This window comes from Barbatula barbatula (assembly GCF_947034865.1).
Source record: "Barbatula barbatula genome assembly, chromosome: 21".
Lineage (NCBI taxonomy): Eukaryota > Metazoa > Chordata > Actinopteri > Cypriniformes > Nemacheilidae > Barbatula > Barbatula barbatula.
Window position 1 is genome coordinate 20,413,642 of NC_136784.1, and position 20,370 is coordinate 20,434,011.

At 41.7% G+C, this 20,370-nt stretch overlaps 4 protein-coding genes across 6 annotated transcripts in view; 3 read left to right on the plus strand and 1 right to left on the minus strand.

Annotated features, from left to right (window-relative positions):
• LOC306910083 (tripartite motif-containing protein 16-like) overlaps nucleotides 1-733 on the plus strand; it is an 11,377-nt gene extending 10,644 nt beyond the window's left edge. The window contains exon 6 of the mRNA XM_079484306.1: nucleotides 1-733. This exon is cut by the window's left edge and continues 146 nt beyond it. Within this exon, the coding sequence (XP_079340432.1) occupies nucleotides 1-384 (384 nt within the window). The 3' untranslated portion in view covers nucleotides 385-733.
• A 5,068-nt stretch (nucleotides 734-5,801) lies between these two features.
• On the plus strand, nucleotides 5,802-14,103 carry ube2e1 (ubiquitin-conjugating enzyme E2E 1). 3 transcript variants are annotated; one of them, XM_079484311.1, is made up of 6 exons: nucleotides 5,802-6,064; nucleotides 8,550-8,716; nucleotides 9,542-9,592; nucleotides 11,548-11,680; nucleotides 11,783-11,930; nucleotides 13,014-14,103. In XM_079484311.1, exons 2-6 carry the CDS (start codon nucleotides 8,559-8,561, stop codon nucleotides 13,109-13,111), a joined length of 588 nt encoding a protein of 195 aa, XP_079340437.1. In that variant the 5' UTR covers nucleotides 5,802-6,064; nucleotides 8,550-8,558; the 3' UTR covers nucleotides 13,112-14,103. The 3 variants fall into 3 exon arrangements, with proteins under 3 accessions (XP_079340437.1, XP_079340439.1, XP_079340438.1); XM_079484313.1 differs by lacking the exon at nucleotides 5,802-6,064 and adding an exon at nucleotides 6,067-6,232 and having other exon boundaries at nucleotides 13,014-13,626; XM_079484312.1 differs by lacking the exon at nucleotides 5,802-6,064 and adding an exon at nucleotides 7,975-8,421 and having other exon boundaries at nucleotides 13,014-13,533.
• On the minus strand, nucleotides 14,028-16,572 carry nkiras1 (NFKB inhibitor interacting Ras-like 1). The gene is made up of 4 exons (XM_079484314.1): nucleotides 16,181-16,572; nucleotides 15,740-15,835; nucleotides 15,254-15,495; nucleotides 14,028-15,175 (listed from the first exon to the last, which is right to left on the minus strand). Exons 2-4 carry the CDS (start codon nucleotides 15,831-15,833, stop codon nucleotides 14,933-14,935), a joined length of 579 nt encoding a protein of 192 aa, XP_079340440.1. The 5' UTR covers nucleotides 15,834-15,835; nucleotides 16,181-16,572; the 3' UTR covers nucleotides 14,028-14,932.
• Nucleotides 16,501-18,877, plus strand: rpl15 (ribosomal protein L15). Its single transcript, XM_079484309.1, has 4 exons — nucleotides 16,501-16,542; nucleotides 17,020-17,201; nucleotides 17,436-17,572; nucleotides 18,516-18,877. The coding sequence occupies exons 2-4, from the start codon at nucleotides 17,030-17,032 to the stop codon at nucleotides 18,819-18,821; spliced, it is 615 nt and encodes a 204-aa protein (XP_079340435.1). The 5' UTR covers nucleotides 16,501-16,542; nucleotides 17,020-17,029; the 3' UTR covers nucleotides 18,822-18,877.
• Nucleotides 18,878-20,370: the final 1,493 nt, after the last annotated feature.

Here is a 20,370-nt window from a genome sequence, read left to right on the forward strand (position 1 = left end):
TTGTGTAGAGAGAGTGTGTGTGGACGCTGTTACTGGGAGATTGAGAGGACTGGTGATGTGTATATATCAGTGTCATATAAGAGCATCATGAGGAAGGGATGGGGTCAAGAGTGTTTGTTTGGATGTAATGATCAGTCCTGGAGTTTGACCTGCTTTGACTCCAGTTACTCTTTCTATCACAATAAGATCAAGACTAATCTCTCTGTAAAGCTCAGATCTGATAGAATAGGAGTGTATGTGGATGAGAGAGCAGGAATTCTGTCCTTCTACAGCGTCTCTGACACAATGACCCTCATCCACAGCATCAGCACCACATTCACTCAACCTCTCTATCCTGGATTTAATGTTTATGAGAATTCATCAATGAAACTGTGTGATCTATAGATTATACAGAGATTCCACACGACACACATAACATGTCAGCCATTAACATGAGAAAAATCTGATTATATGAGGTGTGATAACAATTCTAATGTCAAATGTGAAATCATTAATTTTATTACTATCAAAAAGCTACTTTTAATGTAAATGATCAAACACAGGGTTAATGAATAGAATATATATACAGACATAACAAACATTTGATGAAATATGTATATATACAATATAAACATTAACATATGATGAATACATATTGAAGTGTGTTTGTTGTCATGCTGTCTAATGTAGTTAACTAATGTTTACCAATGAAATCTCATTGTGAAGTGTTAAAGAATGCAGTATATCAGATAATGATTGACACTTGACATACTGTATTTGGGTCAAGAAGTAACTGTGATCAGGAAAATGACCCTGGACATCTACAAGAGAGATGAGAATCTGCACAGACAAATGTATCCCTTAAGAACTGCTGCTGTATCATTGAATACAGGTGATCGCTGAAGGTCACAATTCAGTTTGGGACCCAAACCTCTGATCTAAAGCGCATCTCATCATGGCCACTCTGCAGAGATAAGGGATGTTTTTACACTTACTCTTACAGAATCCCCAGCTGGTGCATAGAATGTTGTATTTTTAGCTCTACTTTTTAAATTTTCTATTTAAAGTATTGCAGTTTATGACAAATGTGTAACGTCGCGTATCGAAGCACAGCCATATATTGTATTGTGACCCATCTATCATGATATGTATCGTATCAAGAGGCACATGCCAATTGTAACAAGGAGTCATAGACGTTCGGATCCATGTGCAGTATTTTATTCCAAGAGTAGTCAAACAGGCAGAGGTCACACAACAGTGTCAAGGATAATGCAGACAGGTAGAATCAAGGTCGTAAACAAAGCAGCGGTCGGGGCAGGCAGCAGAGAATCACAGTCGGTATAAACAGTCCACGTACGTACTAAACACAGGGACCCGCTCAGAAATGTCAGACTGGCTAAACAAGACTTCGCCCTGAATTAGAGTCTGAACACAGTATATATAGTGAGGTGGTAATGGGAATCATCTGGTGCAGATTGTCTGTGATATAAGACACCTGGTGGTGGTTAGCATGGGTTTCTGGGAAATGGAGTTCTGTGTGGAGTGCCCTCTACTGGAGTTCATGGGCACTCCAGCTGACAATCGTGACACCAATACACGGCCCTACAAAAACTGCCACAACGCTAAAACAGGTCAAAGTTCTTTATCAATTGTTTATGCAAAATCAGATTTATATTTTCTTCCACAGTAAGAATCATGAGTCTTCATGCTTGAGTGTTTGGGGTTTTTTGTATGCTAGATTTGACGGCTTATCACTTTTTAAATGTTAGTAACTGGTTTGCTGTGAAATGCACATGCTTAAAATAATTGAGGAAAGGAAGCATTTACTGAAATATGTGTTGGTCAGTGTTTTCACATTAGCGGTGTCATCACGTTTTTCTTTCCATTTTCTTTCTTTCCTTTATGTTTGTATTTAGTAAGACTTGTACATCACCACTTTACTTCATTCCGTACCTACAACCAAGCACTTTACAAACAACATATTTAATGGTTCTATCAGATGACTGAAGGAAATGACAATTCTTACATTTATAAAATGTTAAATTAATGAAATACAACAAAATTAAACAAACAGACAATATAAACGGAAGCACCCTTAGGATGTTTCTCAGTATGCACTCTTCAGCGATCTCGTGTCCTCGTGTTCTTGCTCTAGTCTACTTCTTCATTAAATGTCAAAGTCCGGTTCAAATACTCAAGAACAGAGAATGCATGGAAGTATCCGGATATGTTCTTGATATCAAGGATGCATATGCAGACCTGCATGTACCAAACGCGCTTGTGCGACATCCATCCGAGTTTGTTCTTCACATACAATAGAGCGCCGATAGGTTATTTCTGATAACAAGCAAATGAAACCGAGAAGAACTGTTACTTGGCTAAACTTGTTTGATTGTTTAATACAATTTAAATATTTATAAATTAATATTATTACAAATTAAATATAAAATAAATTGCAGAGCAAAAGGTAACTTCAGGTCAGGTGAGTCCATCCAAAAAAAAACCCGTCACAGTTCATCTTGACTGCTGTTTGTGTTTTTTGTGAAGACACCTGTGGCCTGTTTTGCAAAGTTTTAGTTTTTACCCAGTTAAGTTTGTGTTTAGTTTGTACAGCTCCAGCTATTTACGTCACAGCAAGTCCACAGTCCTTGTACTTGAATGGGGGAAGGCATATACAGTATTTCTAAAATTCCACAATTAAACATTATATATCTTATCAATAATAAACTGTATCATAACTTTGGTTTGCTGAGCTTAAATTGAGCTAAAAACTACTTTTTCCAGGTTGTACACAGGCTGGCAAGCGCCTCACAGAGAATGGCTGAATCTGAAATCTCATACTTTCATACGATATAGCATACAAATAGTATGTAACCTCTAGAATAATAATAGTATTAGTAATAGAAACCTCGGTCTTCATAAAGAATTAGGCGAGAAATACCCGGCTGGTGCACTATTTCTCGCGAGATTAGTTTATTCTAATGTTGCGTACGAAGACGCCTACTAACCTAGTGTATAGTAAGAGAAGACACTATAGTATGTCCGAATCCTCAGTATTCACAAAAGAGTAGGTGAGAAATTACCGGATGGTTTTAAACACGGATGTTTGCACCCAGATTCCAGAAGCACTCCGCGATGGACCTTGAGATACCTCTATATCCCATGAGCCCACGGGACAGAATAACACGTCTAAGCATACTTTCATGTACAATGTAACATGTTGTTAATTATTTGTAATAAAGTTTGTGATTGTAGGGAAGAAAGGAGACAGGGTCGGCGTAGGCTGGGAAGCACCTCATGGTTTATTTATAACTTTGTTGGTTGGTTGGATTGAGCTTATTTTCAGCAGTTTATTTACGTTTGTGTTTTATATGTATATTTGACCTTTACAATATTATTTATTGCTTAAATGTTTATTAACTAGCAGACATAACAAAATACATGATAATTAATTATAAACAAGATAATTTTATCAAGGTGGTTTAACGGATACACTTTGGCGCAATTCAACTTTCTCATCACCTTTCATAAACGAATAATTACAAAACACAAATTAGTCCTAAACCAAATAATTACTCAAATTCAATTACTTATTTATCCAAAAGAAAAAACTTGTAAAAATGGAAAGAAAAGAACAGATACCATACATAAAAAAAACACAGAAGAGATTTTCTCAGGTTGTTTTTAATTCTACAATAGTATTGTCTCTCATAACTTCAGTTGTTGCGCTTGTCATTACATCACATGGAAAATATCTGGCCCACACTCCAGTACAGTAGGTGGCGTATATGCTCCCTAAAAGTAGGTTGCCACCCGCTCTACAAGTAACAAAAGAAGAATTGTCACAAGATCACTTCAATATGGCCTTTTTAGAGGGTGTGTGGAGGTATGTAGGGAGGTTACATGAGAAGTACATCATGTAAGGAATATGCACATATACAGTTTTATGCAAAAGTTTGGGTCCCCAGTGGCGGTTCTACATTGAATTGCACCCCGGGGGATACCACCTTTGATTTTGGGCACCTGATGGCTCTAGCCCCGAAGGGTGCACTCCAGGAATGAGTGAGCTCCTCATGCACCTCTGATAAAAATGGCACCGGGGCAGAGTGTGGCTGCGAGCATCTCAGGGAGGGCGCATGTAACGCCCTGTAAACCGAGGCTCGCGGCTGACCGGGCAAGTATGGCTGACATCTCAGCGTCAGTCTCATCTTGAGTTCGACCGCCCGGATGCATGAGCTCAGAGAGATCTTCCGCATCTGATGCCAGAAGGTAGCTTTCCGATGCAATGACAGAAAGTTTTCGTCCTCACCCCTCTGTGAGGTCTGCCTGCTATGGGACGGTCTACCGTTGCCCATCTGGGACGAGTCAGGTGAGCGTGCTGGGGTATGGGTGGTCCGCGAAGCTGACGGAGCAACATCCATAGGTACCCCCAAATCACCCTGGGGAGCAGATGGGGTGGCGGCAACATTAACCCGAATGTCTCCAGCCGTGACCGCAAAACATGCCAGATCAATGAAACCCACCTCAGCATGCTGATGCAGGTCTCATGACCTTCAGACTCAGGGATGAGTCTGTTACACCCAAGGAAACAGTGAGAAATTAGCTCTTTAAGGTCTGCAGCTCTCTGTCGAAACGCCAAGGGGAAGTCCACTCAGAAGGGAGAAGTCCTCTCAGAAGGGAGAAGTCCTCTGCTCCGCGTCTCAGAGACGATTTCGCTTGATAACATATGTCACGCAGCTTCCGAAGAACAAAGGATGAGTGAATGACCGCCACCATCTTCCTTTGATACCCGTATGTACGGGGCGGAGACTGGCGTACGAGTGCAATTTGCCAAGTTCATTGGCGTTTTAAATTTAATCTCGAAGATGAAACCCCCAGTCAGTCTCTCAACACAATGTGCCATGGCCTTCGTCGCCGGAGCACTGGGTCAGTGGCACGAGGTCAGGGGCAGTGCGTAACTCGCTCATGCGAGTTGGGTCGGACCTCCCATCATCCAGCTCCTTCAGGGTTTTAGTTCAAGCACCACTGAACACCACTGACATCCATTTATGAAGACAACACCACTGAGACATTTCTCAAAACATCATGTGTTCCAGTGATGAATTTTGGATTGGATTCAATTTATTGTCATTACACACATACAAGTACAGTCCAACGAAATGTATTTTTAGAAGAAGATAAAGCATAACATGGGGAAGGTGAGGAGAAAAACATGTACACAATACACCATAGACAAGACTTGCAACAGGGATAAGTAATCAAGTTCCGACAAGCAGCCATCTGATCCTGCTGCCATGGTGGTGCCGTATACAGACCCGCTTGTCAGGCTGGCGGGTCAAAGCGACGGAGGCGATGGATCTGGGCATGGGAGACCGCCCTCGAGTGCGGCCTATGTTTGTGTGTGTGTGTGAGAGAGTCTGTGCAGGTGTTTGAGTAGAATGGGGGAGGGACGCAAGAGCTGAAAGACTCACATACAGGTTTATAAATGATGACAGAAGTTCAGTCTTTGGGGAAATCCATTTGAAGGAGGGTTGAGTGACGAGGTCTCTCATATGTGTTCACTTTGTCCTTCGCAACACATTGGTTTTTTTCTCACAGCCTCTGTGATTTAAGAGAATACTGGACTATCGAGAACAGCTGAAAGTCTTTTGCAATTTAATCATTCAGACCAAATGATTTGAAATGTGACCTTAGGCTGTGTGATCCCACAAAGAAACTTTAACAAATGAAGAAATTGAAAAGCCAAAATGGTAAATAAATATATAATGTGTATTATATTGTGTTTAAAATCATATTATAAAGTGTTGACGACCAACACTATGGGAAATAAACAAGGGGAAATGGCTGCGGTTGGTTGGTCGTGAATTCATTTTTTTACACGGTGATATTTGGATTATTGTTTATCTATACTGGTCCAGAAGTTTAGTTTCAGGTTATCACCACTTTGACATAAATGAAACATTTAAGTTGAATTTAAATGAAGTAATACGTGTTTGTGAAAGTGTGGGCGTGCATGTGAGTGTGTGCGCGCGCGCGACTGCACTTCCGCTCTGAGAGACACGCGCGTCCACGGACACAAAGAGAGGTACACGAGCCTTTAAAACCTTTCATTTACCAAACAACGCGACGATAAGTCATTCTGAACACTGTCGCGCACGTGCTGTGCGTTAAAACTCTTCACGTGTCGATATTAAACGACGGACTGATCGATCTCAGACTCGTTTACCGCATCCATCTGTCGCTCGTGACTTTAGTGAGATGCGTGTTTGTCTCGTGACTTTAGTGAGATGCGTGTTTGTCTCGTGACTTTAGTGAGATGCGTGTTTGTCTCGTGACTTTAGTGAGATGCGTGTTTGTCTCGTGACTTTAGTGAGATGCGTGTTTGTCTCGTGACTTTAGCGAGATGCGTGTTTGTCTCGTGACTTTAGCGAGATGCGTGTTTGTCTCGTGACTTTAGCGAGATGCGTGTTTGTCTCGTGACTTTAGCGAGATGCGTGTTTGTCTCGTGACTTTAGCGAGATGCGTGTTTGTCTCGTGACTTTAGCGAGATGCGGGTTTGTCTCGTGACTTTAGCGAGATGCGGGTTTGTCTCGTGACTTTAGCGAGATGCGGGTTTGTCTCGTGACTTTAGCGAGATGCGGGTTTGTCTCGTGACTTTAGCGAGATGCGTGTTTGTCTCGTGACTTTAGCGAGATGCGTGTTTGTCTCGTGACTTTAGCGAGATGCGGGTTTGTCTCGTGACTTTAGCGAGATGCGGGTTTGTCTCGTGACTTTAGCGAGATGCGTGTTTGTCTCGTGACTTTAGCGAGATGCGTGTTTGTCTCGTGACTTTAGCGAGATGCGTGTTTGTCTCGTGACTTTAGCGAGATGCGTGTTTGTCTCGTGACTTTAGCGAGATGCGTGTTTGTCTCGTGACTTTAGCGAGATGCGTGTTTGTCTCGTGACTTTAGCGAGATGCGGGTTTGTCTCGTGACTTTAGCGAGATGCGGGTTTGTCTCGTGACTTTAGCGAGATGCGGGTTTGTCTCGTGACTTTAGCGAGATGCGGGTTTGTCTCGTGACTTTAGCGAGATGCGTGTTTGTCTCGTGACTTTAGCGAGATGCGTGTTTGTCTCGTGACTTTAGCGAGATGCGGGTTTGTCTCGTGACTTTAGCGAGATGCGGGTTTGTCTCGTGACTTTAGCGAGATGCGGGTTTGTCTCGTGACTTTAGCGAGATGCGTGTTTGTCTCGTGACTTTAGCGAGATGCGTGTTTGTCTCGTGACTTTAGCGAGATGCGGGTTTGTCTCGTGACTTTAGCGAGATGCGTGTTTGTCTCGTGACTTTAGCGAGATGCGTGTTTGTCTCGTGACTTTAGCGAGATGCGTGTTTGTCTCGTGACTTTAGCGAGATGCGTGTTTGTCTCGTGACTTTAGCGAGATGCGTGTTTGTCTCGTGACTTTAGCGAGATGCGTGTTTGTCTCGTGACTTTAGCGAGATGCGTGTTTGTCTCGTGACTTTAGCGAGATGCGTGTTTGTCTCGTGACTTTAGCGAGATGCGTGTTTGTCTCGTGACTTTAGCGAGATGCGTGTTTGTCTCGTGACTTTAGCGAGATGCGGGTTTGTCTCGTGACTTTAGCGAGATGCGTGTTTGTCTCGTGACTTTAGCGAGATGCGGGTTTGTCTCGTGACTTTAGCGAGATGCGGGTTTGTCTCGTGACTTTAGCGAGATGCGGGTTTGTCTCGTGACTTTAGCGAGATGCGGGTTTGTCTCGTGACTTTAGCGAGATGCGGGTTTGTCTCGTGACTTTAGCGAGATGCGTGTTTGTCTCGTGACTTTAGCGAGATGCGTGTTTGTCTCGTGACTTTAGCGAGATGCGTGTTTGTCTCGTGACTTTAGCGAGATGCGGGTTTGTCTCGTGACTTTAGCGAGATGCGTGTTTGTCTCGTGACTTTAGCGAGATGCGTGTTTGTCTCGTGACTTTAGCGAGATGCGTGTTTGTCTCGTGACTTTAGCGAGATGCGTGTTTGTCTCGTGACTTTAGCGAGATGCGGGTTTGTCTCGTGACTTTAGCGAGATGCGTGTTTGTCTCGTGACTTTAGCGAGATGCGTGTTTGTCTCGTGACTTTAGCGAGATGCGTGTTTGTCTCGTGACTTTAGCGAGATGCGTGTTTGTCTCGTGACTTTAGCGAGATGCGTGTTTGTCTCGTGACTTTAGCGAGATGCGTGTTTGTCTCGTGACTTTAGCGAGATGCGTGTTTGTCTCGTGACTTTAGCGAGATGCGTGTTTGTCTCGTGACTTTAGCGAGATGCGGGTTTGTCTCGTGACTTTAGCGAGATGCGTGTTTGTCTCGTGACTTTACATTCACGTTTGATCGTGTAGACGCGACTTTGCTGGTGTTTGAGGGTAGAGCGTGTCGTAATGTCGCGCGGGGATCGCGTCGCGTTCATGTGGAGTTAAAGGTCGTCGATACTTTGCGTTACATCTATTAATGTCCAACACTTAATTGCATCAGGACCGCGTTACATTGTTTAAGCGTTACACTAACGTTACAGCGACCGACTGATACATTGATTGTGTTTGTCTGCAGATCGGGAGCATGTCGGATGAGGACTCGCGTGCCAGCTCATCCTCGTCATCATCCTCCTCCTCATCGTCCTCCGGCCATCAGCAGGACAAAGACACGCCCGCAAGAAAGAAAGAGAACAGAGTGAACATGAGCAAGACCTCCAAACTCCTGTCCACCAGCGCTAAGAGGTGAGAATACCCCAGCAGGAGTCTGTGTCCTAAACACACACACTTCTGAGACGGACCTCCAGTTGATGATCAATCCTTCCACTTGAGCTTCAGCCCCTGAGAGATCCGTCAGCGTTTACACCTAATCATAAAAAACAATGGCATTGATTCACTTCATCTGCTCTATTCTCTGAAACGCACGCACAGGATTGTGGGATATCATTAGCAGCACTGCTTACATCTCGTAGATGGCAATTTAAAAAGAGTTGTTTTGCTTGAAACATGACATTATTGATGAAGTTTAACATGCTGAATATGAAAATCATTTTACCATCGCAAAAACGATCAAATCGACACATTTATTATTACTCGTACGCAGAGGAGCGAGGTACAGTACTGGCAAAACACTCAGCTCAAAGCAACCGTTTAACACAACGGTAACTAAAACAAAGTTGTCCAAGACTTCAGAAGTGTACATTTGATTTGTTTTATGGCTAATTATGTCCTCACCAACCAAGATCCAGACGTAGTCACTATCATCGCTTCATCATCCCTTCATCCTTTAAACATATATTCCAGGCAGAATTTTGTCCAGTTTTAGTTTATTTGCAATATCCCGGTATATCATAATGAACCATATAAGCTCAACAATTACTTGAGCTAAATATACACCAAAACATTGATGCTACATGAAATAAATATCGCAATTGTACAAGAACTCTGAAAAGGTCAGCGGGCCAAACAACAACTCATGATGTCGGACCAGCACTGAATGCAGATGTGTAATGAACACAATTGATGGTGTTTAGATGTTCTATAAACTCTTTTGATTCTGTCGTCTTTTAGGATTCAGAAAGAGTTGGCTGATATCATGTTGGACCCTCCTCCAAACTGCAGGTGAAGAGAACCTCCTCACACTTTATTGAGTTCTTGAATAACTGATCTCTGTATGTGTTCTCTGGTTTGCAGTCTGATGTTGATATGAGTCGTTTGTCTTGTTATGTGACGTGTTCATGGAGAGCTGTGGGGACAGCAGAGACCCGTAACCCGGGGATCTCTTTCCTCTTGTTAAGTTGTGATTGAATCAGGGCTTGCTGGTGTCCGTCCTCTCAGGGGGTTTAGATGCCTCTCCGGCCTTTCGTTATGGAGATAAGATTGTGTTTTACAGCACATCATGGTTGTATATTGTTGTTTGTTGTGAGGCTTTGGCATGTGATGGAGTGTCTGGAAGCGGTGGTGGTGCGTCGTGTCAAGCAGATTGTTTGTGTGTGTGGGTGCGAATCCAAACACGGAGTTGCAGAGCAAGTTTGATTTGACAAAACCAGACCAACCCAAGCTGGTTTAGATCCGGTTCATCTGTAGCACAACGTTCTCTGTTAACTCGGTTTGTGAGGCACCTGAACGCATGACGCGTGCGGCAAACAGCCAATCGCACGGACCATGGAAAGCATCATCAGTTTGATTGACAATTATCAGCGCCAAAGTATCTTTTCTGCTGAAGATGACGAGATCATTATGAAAAAATGTCATGAATTGAAACTCAATTAAAGGCCGGAATAAACACGGCTGCAGGGAAAGTTTGAGAAGGCAGCGACTGACTTTATCTATGCAAAATCAACTGAATTTAATAAGACTATATAGGTTTACAATAAGATCCAAAGATATTTATACTTAACTTTAAAATGCATTATATATATAAAAGTTTTTTCAAAGGAATAGTCATATTCATTTAAATGCTGTTTAAGATTAGTTAATAAATATTTATCAAACTCTGGTAAGTTCACGTTTAGTTCGAGCATACTCAGAGTAAAAACCCAAACCGTCTTTGTGATGCAGGACACAGGTTGGGTTCGTCTGGTTTTTGTCGACCCAAAACCGGCAACCTGGTGTTTGTTCATCTCGCTTTGTGCAACAGGCCTTCAGGTGTTTGAGTGTTGAGCAGCGTCGGTCCATCAAACCAACACAGAAAGAAAAACACAAACATTTTAGCGATCATTGAATTGAGCTCATTCGGTGTTAATCTCTTCAGTTTTAGGTCTGTTGAACAACATTTATCTGTTATCTCCTTCAGTCCTGATGTTAATGTTTAAATGATTTGACACAGAACACCTCTCCCCCTGACTATTCCTGTGGATGTGCATATATTGCGCTCGTATGCATTGAATTTGGATTCAATTTATTGTCATTACACACACACACACACACACACACACACACACACATACAAGTACAGTGCAACGAAATGTATTTTTAGAAGAAGATAAAGAAAATGCAGTGGTTTAAATTGATCATATTGTGTATAATATGCTGTGTCTTTAGCAAGTTTTTAGTTTTCTTCAATATTGTATCATGTATAACAGATCTTCACTTGCCAATGTATGTTTGTTTGAGATTTTGGCTTCAGTCATCCAGTGAAAGAGCACTTTAAGATGAGTGTGTGTTGGGAGAAAGATTCATCAGTGTGTTACTGACCGCATCACATCACTTCCTCCGTGTGTGTGTGTTTTGAGACGGTTGTGTTGTGAAACACAAAGGTGTGTGGGTGGAAATGACACGGGGTGGTGTGAGCGTTACACTTAGACTGTGACACAGGAAGAGTTTGTGGTGAAGTCTCGCTGCTCACGTGTTCCTCCTCTTCTGAAAATGAACCGTGGTGTGTGGTGACCACCAAGTGCTTTTTTTGCCAGAGTGATGACCACTTGTGTAGCTGCAGTTTTACTACAAAACAAAAGGGACATTTTGACTGATATCATGATTGTATTTCAATAGATATTGTGATAAAATCATTCAATTCTTTTGGCCATGGTGTCGTGTCAATCTGAGATTGTGACGGCTGTATTTATTGTTTTCAGCGCCGGCCCTAAAGGAGACAACATCTACGAGTGGAGATCCACTATTCTGGGTCCTCCAGGTTCAGTGTATGAGGGAGGAGTTTTCTTCTTAGACATCGCGTTCACCCCAGATTATCCCTTCAAACCACCCAAGGTCAGTCACTACATGTGCATCATGTCTCACAGGGCCAAACAATCTCTGGTGGAGTGTTCAAGGATCCGGGATTGAAAGAAATTCTGTGTTTTGTTCTCTCAGGTGACGTTTCGCACCAGAATCTATCACTGCAACATCAACAGTCAGGGTGTGATCTGTCTAGACATCTTAAAAGATAACTGGAGTCCAGCGCTCACCATCTCTAAAGTTCTGCTTTCCATCTGCTCGCTGCTCACAGACTGTAACCCCGGTAAGAGACACAGCTAGAGTCAATTTCACTCGTTCCATCTGCTGGTCGAAGGTTGAAGCTGCGGTGTTCGTCCGTGTGCTGAAGCTCAACATGTTTGACCTAGATCATATGAGACGCAGTTACAGGTGTGAGCATGTATACAGACACTTCATGCTCATGTATAATACTGCATACATTCAATTACAGCGCAAATCTTTTATACGCCTGAAGTTTTTATTCTGTATGATCGAGATGCACTGCTGTACAATCTGAGAGAAGAAATTCTATGTGCTTGATATGAAAAACTGATCGTGAGTCTTGGGTTGGTTACACGTTTAGTTCACTGCCCCCTCTGAACTGCATTCGTATCATTTTTTGGGGGGTCCGAACCGCCTTCAGCTGTTTACCCTGTCTCTAGTAACAACGACGCGGGAGGCAGTGGCAAAATGCATAACATGGCTCGCTTCACTTTTATACATTTGTTTTTGAACCGTTAGTTTTGTTTCCAAAGCTTCAGTACATAACAGCATGTGAAAACGCCCTTTGTTTTACTGTAATCCATTGAAATGCGGCTGTTATCTTAAACATTATCAACTACTTCATACATCATGAAATAGTATATTGACATAACATTTTTTTAGCGATTTTCTTTTTCGCCCCATAGTGGCAGTCCTGAGCAACTTTCAGTTTGAAGTAAACCCACGCTGAGAGGGAAGCTTATTCCAATAAAACGGCTTAAGAGCGTTCATTCTCCCAATATTTGCCATCGTAACATGTATAAATGATTGCAAACAACAAACTGCTATGCATATACAACAAAAGAGACATAATATGGAGACAAGATTGGTTATTAAAATTTGTATCTATATTTTATTCTTTCAATCATTTTTAAAAGATTTGCACTTTTGGTCAGCGAGTCTTATGCAGTCCAGATTTCAGTTTTTTAATGAAGATTGGATCTGAAAATTTTGCACCCTTGTGTGACTATGAAGGGCTTGACGAAATCCCAAAGTGTTGTCAATGTAGCAGATGCCTGTGCAGACAAACACGCCGCCGCTATGTTTCTGAAAGTGTGTTTTTAAACCTGACGTGTGTTTCTTCCAGCTGATCCTCTGGTAGGAAGCATCGCCACACAATACACAACCAACAGACCAGAACACGACAGGATAGCCAAACAGTGGACCAAACGTTACGCCACATAATTCACTGGAGCTGAGTGGAACCGTCAGTCGGTGGGACGGGACGGGGAGGGCTAGAGATACAGGGTGCATTTTATGATGGAATTAACTTTTTTTTGGTCTTATTTTTAAACACTTTTTGATTGTTGTTGTTGTTGTTGCTTTGGCTCAAGTAGCATCATTGTTTTGACAGAAGTGCTTTCTTTGTCTTCCTGTTGTAAATGAATTTTAGTTGAAGTGTCTTCATTCTTGTCAAATAAAATAACAGCATGAGCCTACAATAAGATTCTTTCACATGTTTTCCATACCAATATTAAAGTTTTCATTGGTGTACACAGTTTCTCTTTCCTGCCAATGCTGATAGTAGAGCTGGGTGATGTGTCAAATCTTGTTTCATTTTAAAAAAACATAACCATTGTTCGCAAGGTTTGCTAGAGGAGAATTGTAATAACACGACAAATCTCATCGCCTTGCGCATCATTTCATAAATAGTAAGCGCTCGATGCATCTACGCAGATTTGCGTTTAACATTTTCCTTTAAATTTCACCTTTGAGTTGGAAAATCACATATTTCCGAGCAAAAGCAAAAATATTGAATCCCATTTGAAGGACTGTCAACTTTAGAAAGAGATATTTAGTATGTCGCCCAACACTAACTGAGCTCTTCACATCACAACATGGTTTTGTTCAGCTGGGATTCAGGCATTGTGTCTGAATAATACTCTATTCAATTCTCTCGTTGTTCTTGTGGGATATTTATTTAAAAATGTTTGGTGTTGTGATACGAAACATTATCCTTAACCTTAATAATATACAGTAAAAATTTGGTTGGGCACTTAATACCTGCATTTAACCGCTTAAAAATAAGCACACAAAAACCGTTTGTTTATTTGCTTACTAGCCTCACCGATCACGTAGTGCATAAAACACAATCATCTTTCATATCCATTTGAATGTTTACTAACATCATGATGTGCACATTCACCTCTTAATAAATGAAAAGTAATTTGTTTTACTCACAGCCAACATTTATATTCTCTAGTTAGTACAGTTCAGCTATTTAAACAACACAAAACTTAATATCATCATCATCATTATTACTGTAGATGGTTGTCGTTGGTCTTGGACACGACTGGATGATGTAATGTTATCATACACACATATCTGAGTGATAACTGATCACTGGTTATCTGAATCACATTCCAAAAATCATTTGTTAAATTGCAAAATACGTTACATTATAAAAAACTCATAATCAGAGTACAGTTAGTTCCCATTTTATTGTCATTTTATACAGTAAGTTTTTGACTTTGTAAATAAAATGCAGACACTGATATTCTTTGAACATTCCTCTTTCTTCACTTTACCTCTCCCCCTTTACCTGGGATAGATACCAGAGCGTCACTTCTCCATTCCAATTGGTCGGATTGCATGATCATGCTCCTCCTGAACTTAGTTAAATGAACTTTATTTAAAGTAATCCATCAAAATGACTTTAATTAAACTGTTCATTTAAACCCCAAACTTTACTATACAAAAGTAGTTTAAATCATTATGGAGAAAAATAGTTACAAATAAATACAAAAAGTAAACATACGAATGTATCTACAGAAATTTAGCATTTTGCAAATGAGAACTTTAGGGGTAATGTATGAACAATGTCTAAACCTGGATCAGTTTCGCTGACATTGCCCTTTTCGGGCTAAATATAAAAATATATGCAATATTATGAGCAAAAATACTAAGGTTCAATCAAATGTTACAGTATAATACAATTCGTCTATACTACTCTTTTTCTTGGCCTCCTTCATGACTAGAAATACAGCCGCTGCTAACGTTGGGTGTTCAGATGTCATTGGAGGGCGTTCCTTTGCTCTTGCGGCCGGGCAGAGGGAAAGAGGATTTACTCTGAGGCTGCGTGAGGCGGCTGGTAAGGCTGGTGAAGGGTTCGATCAAAGAGCTTCTCTCCGTCACGCTCACCTCCCACAGTTTGACTTTCTCCCCACGAGCCCACTGCTGCGCCGCCTCCTGATCCACCTGCCGACGCTCCCGCAGGTCACACTTATTCCCCAACACCATCACCATCACCTGCACACACAAACACGGTCAGCAGCATTCTGGTGAAACGAGAGGAAGTCTAATGCTTGAAAAACGCTGTTCTTTTGCCTCTTTTTTGTCTCGCGACTTGTCAATTTCTTTCTTCAGGAGCTCGACTTTTTTGAAGGAGTCCAGACTGTCCACGCTGTAGACCAACACAAAACCGTCAGCCACAGAGAACAAGTGTTTTGGTAAATCCAGAGCATCACGCAGCCCTCGCGTGTCATAGAGACGTAGCTGCTCCCTCACGCCACGATCCGTCTCAACAGACGCCACATATATGTCCTCTTGAGTGTCACTGGTTTCTGCACCTGAAACAAAAAGTCCTGTTTAATGGACATCGAGACTCAACACATCCTTGGTAAAATGTCAGTGAAAATAAATACTATGGGAGTCAATGGGGGATGAGATCTGTTTGCTTACTGACATTCTTACAAATATCTTCCTTTGTGTTTAGCAGAACAAAGACAAGTAAACTGGGGCGGGTATATTTGGTGAACTATAGAAGTATGGCTTTATTTGTTCTACACACACTTTTCAATGACAGTTGTGTACCTGCAGTGTGAGTACCATACAGCAGCTGCTCCAGGATCGCAGTTTTCCCCACTGACGTCATACCACAAACCACCACCTTACAGCCCTTACCCATCACTGCAACACACACACACACACACACACACACACACACAACTCATTTCACAGGAAGTCAAATCCAATATCATGTTCGCATTACCTTGCAAAGACAAACAATAGATTGACAGATTCTGGTAGGTTAGTTCTGTTATGAGTAAATAAAATGCACATGACTGCATTCACTGTATTCTGTATTCAGTTTGTGTAAAAGAACCTAACGTATCAAATCATACGTGTATTACATTCAATCGCACAATGTTTTATTTAAGTCAACAGAAAGAAAAGAACCAACTGTTCTCCAGACAAAACCTGCGTAAATGACATTTATGAGTAAGTTAAATAACGTAACAACTAGTGTCTTACCTCAGTCCAGTGGCATTAAAGAGACAACTACGACTAGTAGTAAACGTCAAAATATCAGAAAGTCTTTTAACATCTCTGTGCGCGAACGGCGCCGTTATCACACGTCACATCCGCTCGGTCTCATCCCAGAGCAAAGCTTGTGAATAACACAATAACATCGCGTTCTGTGGCTCAGATTGACAAATGTTCTCAGCAAGTGTGTGACATGTTGTTTTCTGCTTTGTTACACACTCTGATCAACTTTACCAGCACAGAACTACATTTCCCACAGTTCTTTGCCAGCGGATGGGGAAGCCGCCGTCGCGTTCTTTTAAAGCATTGTGGGTAACTAGCTTCTCTCTTTCCGGTTAGTACGCCATCAAGTAAGCGAGACCTTTTCCGTTTTCTGAATCTTGAATCCATGAAATATCGCTCATGATATAAAGTCATCCGAGCCACAGAATTCACACTTATGCGTCAGAATGCTTTAGTGATCCAATGATGTCGCGCTTTTGCGTCACAATGACTTTTGCGTTGATTTGAGCGCTCAGTGAGAGATTGAGTGCTAATGTCTTACCCTCGCGTGCATGTTATATAGATCCTGTTGTTGTGTTGTGTGCGTCAGTCAATACGGTTATATATAGAGTTGTGTGTTGCTTTGTCGCGTGTTTAAAGCAGTTGATCTGTCGTGGCTAAACATTCCGTGAACTATAACGTGTGTTTGACCAGCGACTGGCACTACGCCTGTAAAAACACGTGTCACTTATCTCCCCATGTTTGATTTGTCATCTTATTGACGTTATTAATTCCCTTCAGTTGTGATTGTTTCGCTCAAGACAGTGCAATGTGTGTTGTGACAGGTGAGGCATCATGGGAGCGTACAAGTACATGCAGGAGTTATGGAGGAAGAAGCAGTCTGATGTGATGAGGTTTCTGCTTCGCGTGCGGTGTTGGCAGTACCGTCAGCTGTCTTCTCTCCATCGGGCTCCTAGACCCACCAGACCCGATAAAGCCCGCAGACTGGGATACAAGGCCAAACAGGGTGAGTGATGAGACCGCCAGCCCATCTCCTCCACACAAACACTTGTCCTGCGTCTGGAAGTACACACTGGATTAAATAGTGTGCAAGTATGCAGTTCTGGATGAGGGTGATCTGTAGTTGAAGTGCTGACAGTCTTAACATAAACTGAAGTTTTTGAGGGAATTTACTTTAATGTTCATTACTGTAACTTTCGCTTCCTAGTTTCTTACAGTATTTGTGCTTTCATCCAAACAGGCTACGTCATCTACCGTATACGTGTGCGCCGTGGAGGCCGAAAGCGCCCCGTGCCCAAAGGTGCCACCTATGGCAAGCCCGTGCACCACGGTGTTAACCAGATCAAGTTTGCGCGCAGTCTGCAGTCAGTTGCTGAGGTACTTGAACACTGTCACCGCATTACGTTCACATGTCCGCTTCTGATCTGTCATGGTTTTTGTGTGTTCTGTGTCACTGTTTGATGAACTGAACGCAATAACTGCTTGTACAGAAGGTTATTATAGAAGAAACTGCAACACCGGCATGTTACAGCTATAGAACATCTTTTGTGTTGTGGGAGAACGGAGATGGCACCTATTGACTTGCACTAGTTTTGTGTCCATACAATAGAAGGGAATGGGCACTGTTGCCGTTCTGCTCCCAATTTCCTAAAACATCATGTTCTGTGTACAAAAAATAACAATTTGAAACACATGCGTCCTTTTAACCTGACAATATGACAAAAGGCGATGAAACATTAAAACAGGTTTTTAAAGCTGCACATTTTGAACAGATATGAATATAGCTCATCGGTTGTTGTACTGCAGAATCTGTGAAGGAATGCAAAACACATATGGGCCCAATTTTAAGAAGTTAAGTTCTTTTCACCACATGAACTGCTGTCGCTGTTTTCAGAGGTTTGTTGTCGATCACAAGAGAGTTCTGATGGAGGGTCTAATGAGGTTCTCGTGACCTGCTGTCTTCAGTAAAAGCACTATACACTATGCTGATTTGACTTGTAGTGTCTAGCTTGAGTGATGTGGTACTTAAGACAACTCTACTGTCTAGAAAACTGCTAGTGTGAAATTACGATGCAGAAACGGTGAACATATGAAGTCATTACCTTCATAAACTAGTTAAAGTGTGACGCTTGTCTTATGCACTCAACACAGATGGCCACGAACTTATTTTCATTCACGTAGTCAATATATGTTAACAATCTGTTTGTAAATCCCAGTTTTTACATTGACATGTAATTGATTTCAAAATGTCCCACATCCTTTTTTATTCTGGTTATGTTGTGCTGGTTTGTAAGTGCTCCGTTCCTGTTGTTGTTGTTAGGAGCGTGCTGGCCGTCATTGCGGAGGTCTGCGGGTGCTCAACTCCTACTGGGTGGGTGAAGACTCCACATACAAGTTCTTTGAGGTGATCCTCATCGACACCTTCCACAAAGCCATCAGACGCAACCCCGACACCCAATGGATCACCAAGGCTGTGCACAAGCACAGGGAAATGCGCGGTCTCACATCTGCAGGCAAGAAGAGCCGAGGGCTGGGCAAGGGCCACAAGTTCCACCTCACCATCGGCGGCTCTCGTCGCGCGGCCTGGAAGAGACGCAACACCCTGCAGCTGCGTCGTTACCGTTAAGGAGTGTGTGCTACAGCTGTTCATTTATTCAAATAAAAGTACCTTTGTTACGGTCACTGTGGGTCTGCTCCTGTTTATTTCAAGGTTTACAAAACTGGGCTGTTGAAAGCTGTTCAAGAGATGAGGGGGAAAAAGATTGCTAATCATGCAAAAGTTTCGAGCACATTTTGTTCAAATGATATTTTTTACCCGAATGCAGTTTTCAGATAATTGATATAACAATATGACAACATTATGAGAGGAGGTTCATGTGAACTTTAGAGAAGAGATAAGTGAAAAAGGAACTAGCAGAAATAGGAATAATGGTATAGCGAGTAAAACTGTTAAGGATATTTGGATGAAATGTCAGGAACCAAACTGATCTCACCCTCCATTGATTCTTCCAAAAGTATGTGGTCCGCAAAGCAATTTTAACCGATAGAAAAAACCTGAAGGTGTGTAAATGATGACAGAATCTTCATTTTTGTGTGAAGTATCACTTCAAGATTAAAGAATCTACCCCAAAAACCGACTCTGAGCAGAAAAGCATTTGACCTCACCTTTTTATTCATGTCCAATCGAATGAATGGAAAGGCGGGGCTCCGTAACCGAGCAAGGTCAGTGTTTTAAAGTTTCTGCTAATATATCAGTTAACAGCAACTATTCCTTGACTGACAGTCGATTGTTGGCCAGCAACATAAAAAACGCTGTGCTCTACTCTTTTCAAAAAGCTTATGTTCTCTATGTATTGTTCAAGAATAGTGTTACTCTACACAATCCAGCAGCAATATGATTTGTGCAATTAGTGCAAATTTACATTTATGTATTTGGCAGATGCTTTTATCCAAAGTGACTTCCATCGCATTGTACTTTACATTCGTTTATGTGTAATCCTTTGGGATCAAACCCATGACCTTGGCATTGTGGCAGCCGCTCAAACCACTGAGCTACAGGAAAGTCTAAATGTGCTGCTGAATTATCCATGTTCTGCATTCAGATCTATTTTCATATTTTTTTATCCACAAAGGTAATACATGTTGATATATTCCCAATGAAATTGGATTTTGTATTAAATAATCACAAAATGGCGGGTGATATGTTGAATCTTTCACAACTTGATTTTGTTATTTTGTGACTGTGTGTACTGTACATATCATCTGTAATCCAGTCTTTCTCTTGTAATGTGGCTATAAAAAACGAAAAACACAAAAGAGGTCAAACACATTGCATGGTGTTACAGTTTTTCTCAAATGCTAAAACTCAAAAGCCAATCCTCTAAACCAAATGTCCAGTTGTCTAAACACATTTACTAAATATAGCCATCATTTTCCAATATCATAAACACATTTCACATGAAGACACAATTCACAAAACACAATCCTCCGTTCTCATAAATCTTAACACATTTTTCCTTGTTAAAACACAAGTTGCAAAATAACTCTGCTCATATTCTCAGATGAAAGCTCATGTGATGCAAAATGATTGCCACAGTCAGCAATATTTGAACACAATGAACACACCTGGCACCATTCATTACACACAACGACTCAAATTTAAGACACTTGTTGCC

Coding starts and splice junctions, on each gene's coding strand:
- rpl15 (XM_079484309.1), top strand. CDS start 17,030: ATGGGAGCGTACAAGTACATGCAGGAGTTATGGAGGAAGAAGCAGTCT. Junction 17,202..17,435: donor GGGATACAAGGCCAAACAGG/GTGAGTGATGAG, acceptor TCATCCAAACAG/GCTACGTCATCTACCGTATA. Junction 17,573..18,515: donor GTCTGCAGTCAGTTGCTGAG/GTACTTGAACAC, acceptor TGTTGTTGTTAG/GAGCGTGCTGGCCGTCATTG.
- nkiras1 (XM_079484314.1), bottom strand. CDS start 15,833: ATGGGTAAGGGCTGTAAGGTGGTGGTTTGTGGTATGACGTCAGTGGGG. Junction 15,496..15,739: donor GTATGGTACTCACACTGCAG/GTACACAACTGT, acceptor TTTTTGTTTCAG/GTGCAGAAACCAGTGACACT. Junction 15,176..15,253: donor AGTCGCGAGACAAAAAAGAG/GCAAAAGAACAG, acceptor TTGTGTGTGCAG/GTGATGGTGATGGTGTTGGG.
- ube2e1 (XM_079484311.1), top strand. CDS start 8,559: ATGTCGGATGAGGACTCGCGTGCCAGCTCATCCTCGTCATCATCCTCC. Junction 9,593..11,547: donor GACCCTCCTCCAAACTGCAG/GTGAAGAGAACC, acceptor TATTGTTTTCAG/CGCCGGCCCTAAAGGAGACA. Junction 11,931..13,013: donor GCTCACAGACTGTAACCCCG/GTAAGAGACACA, acceptor TGTTTCTTCCAG/CTGATCCTCTGGTAGGAAGC.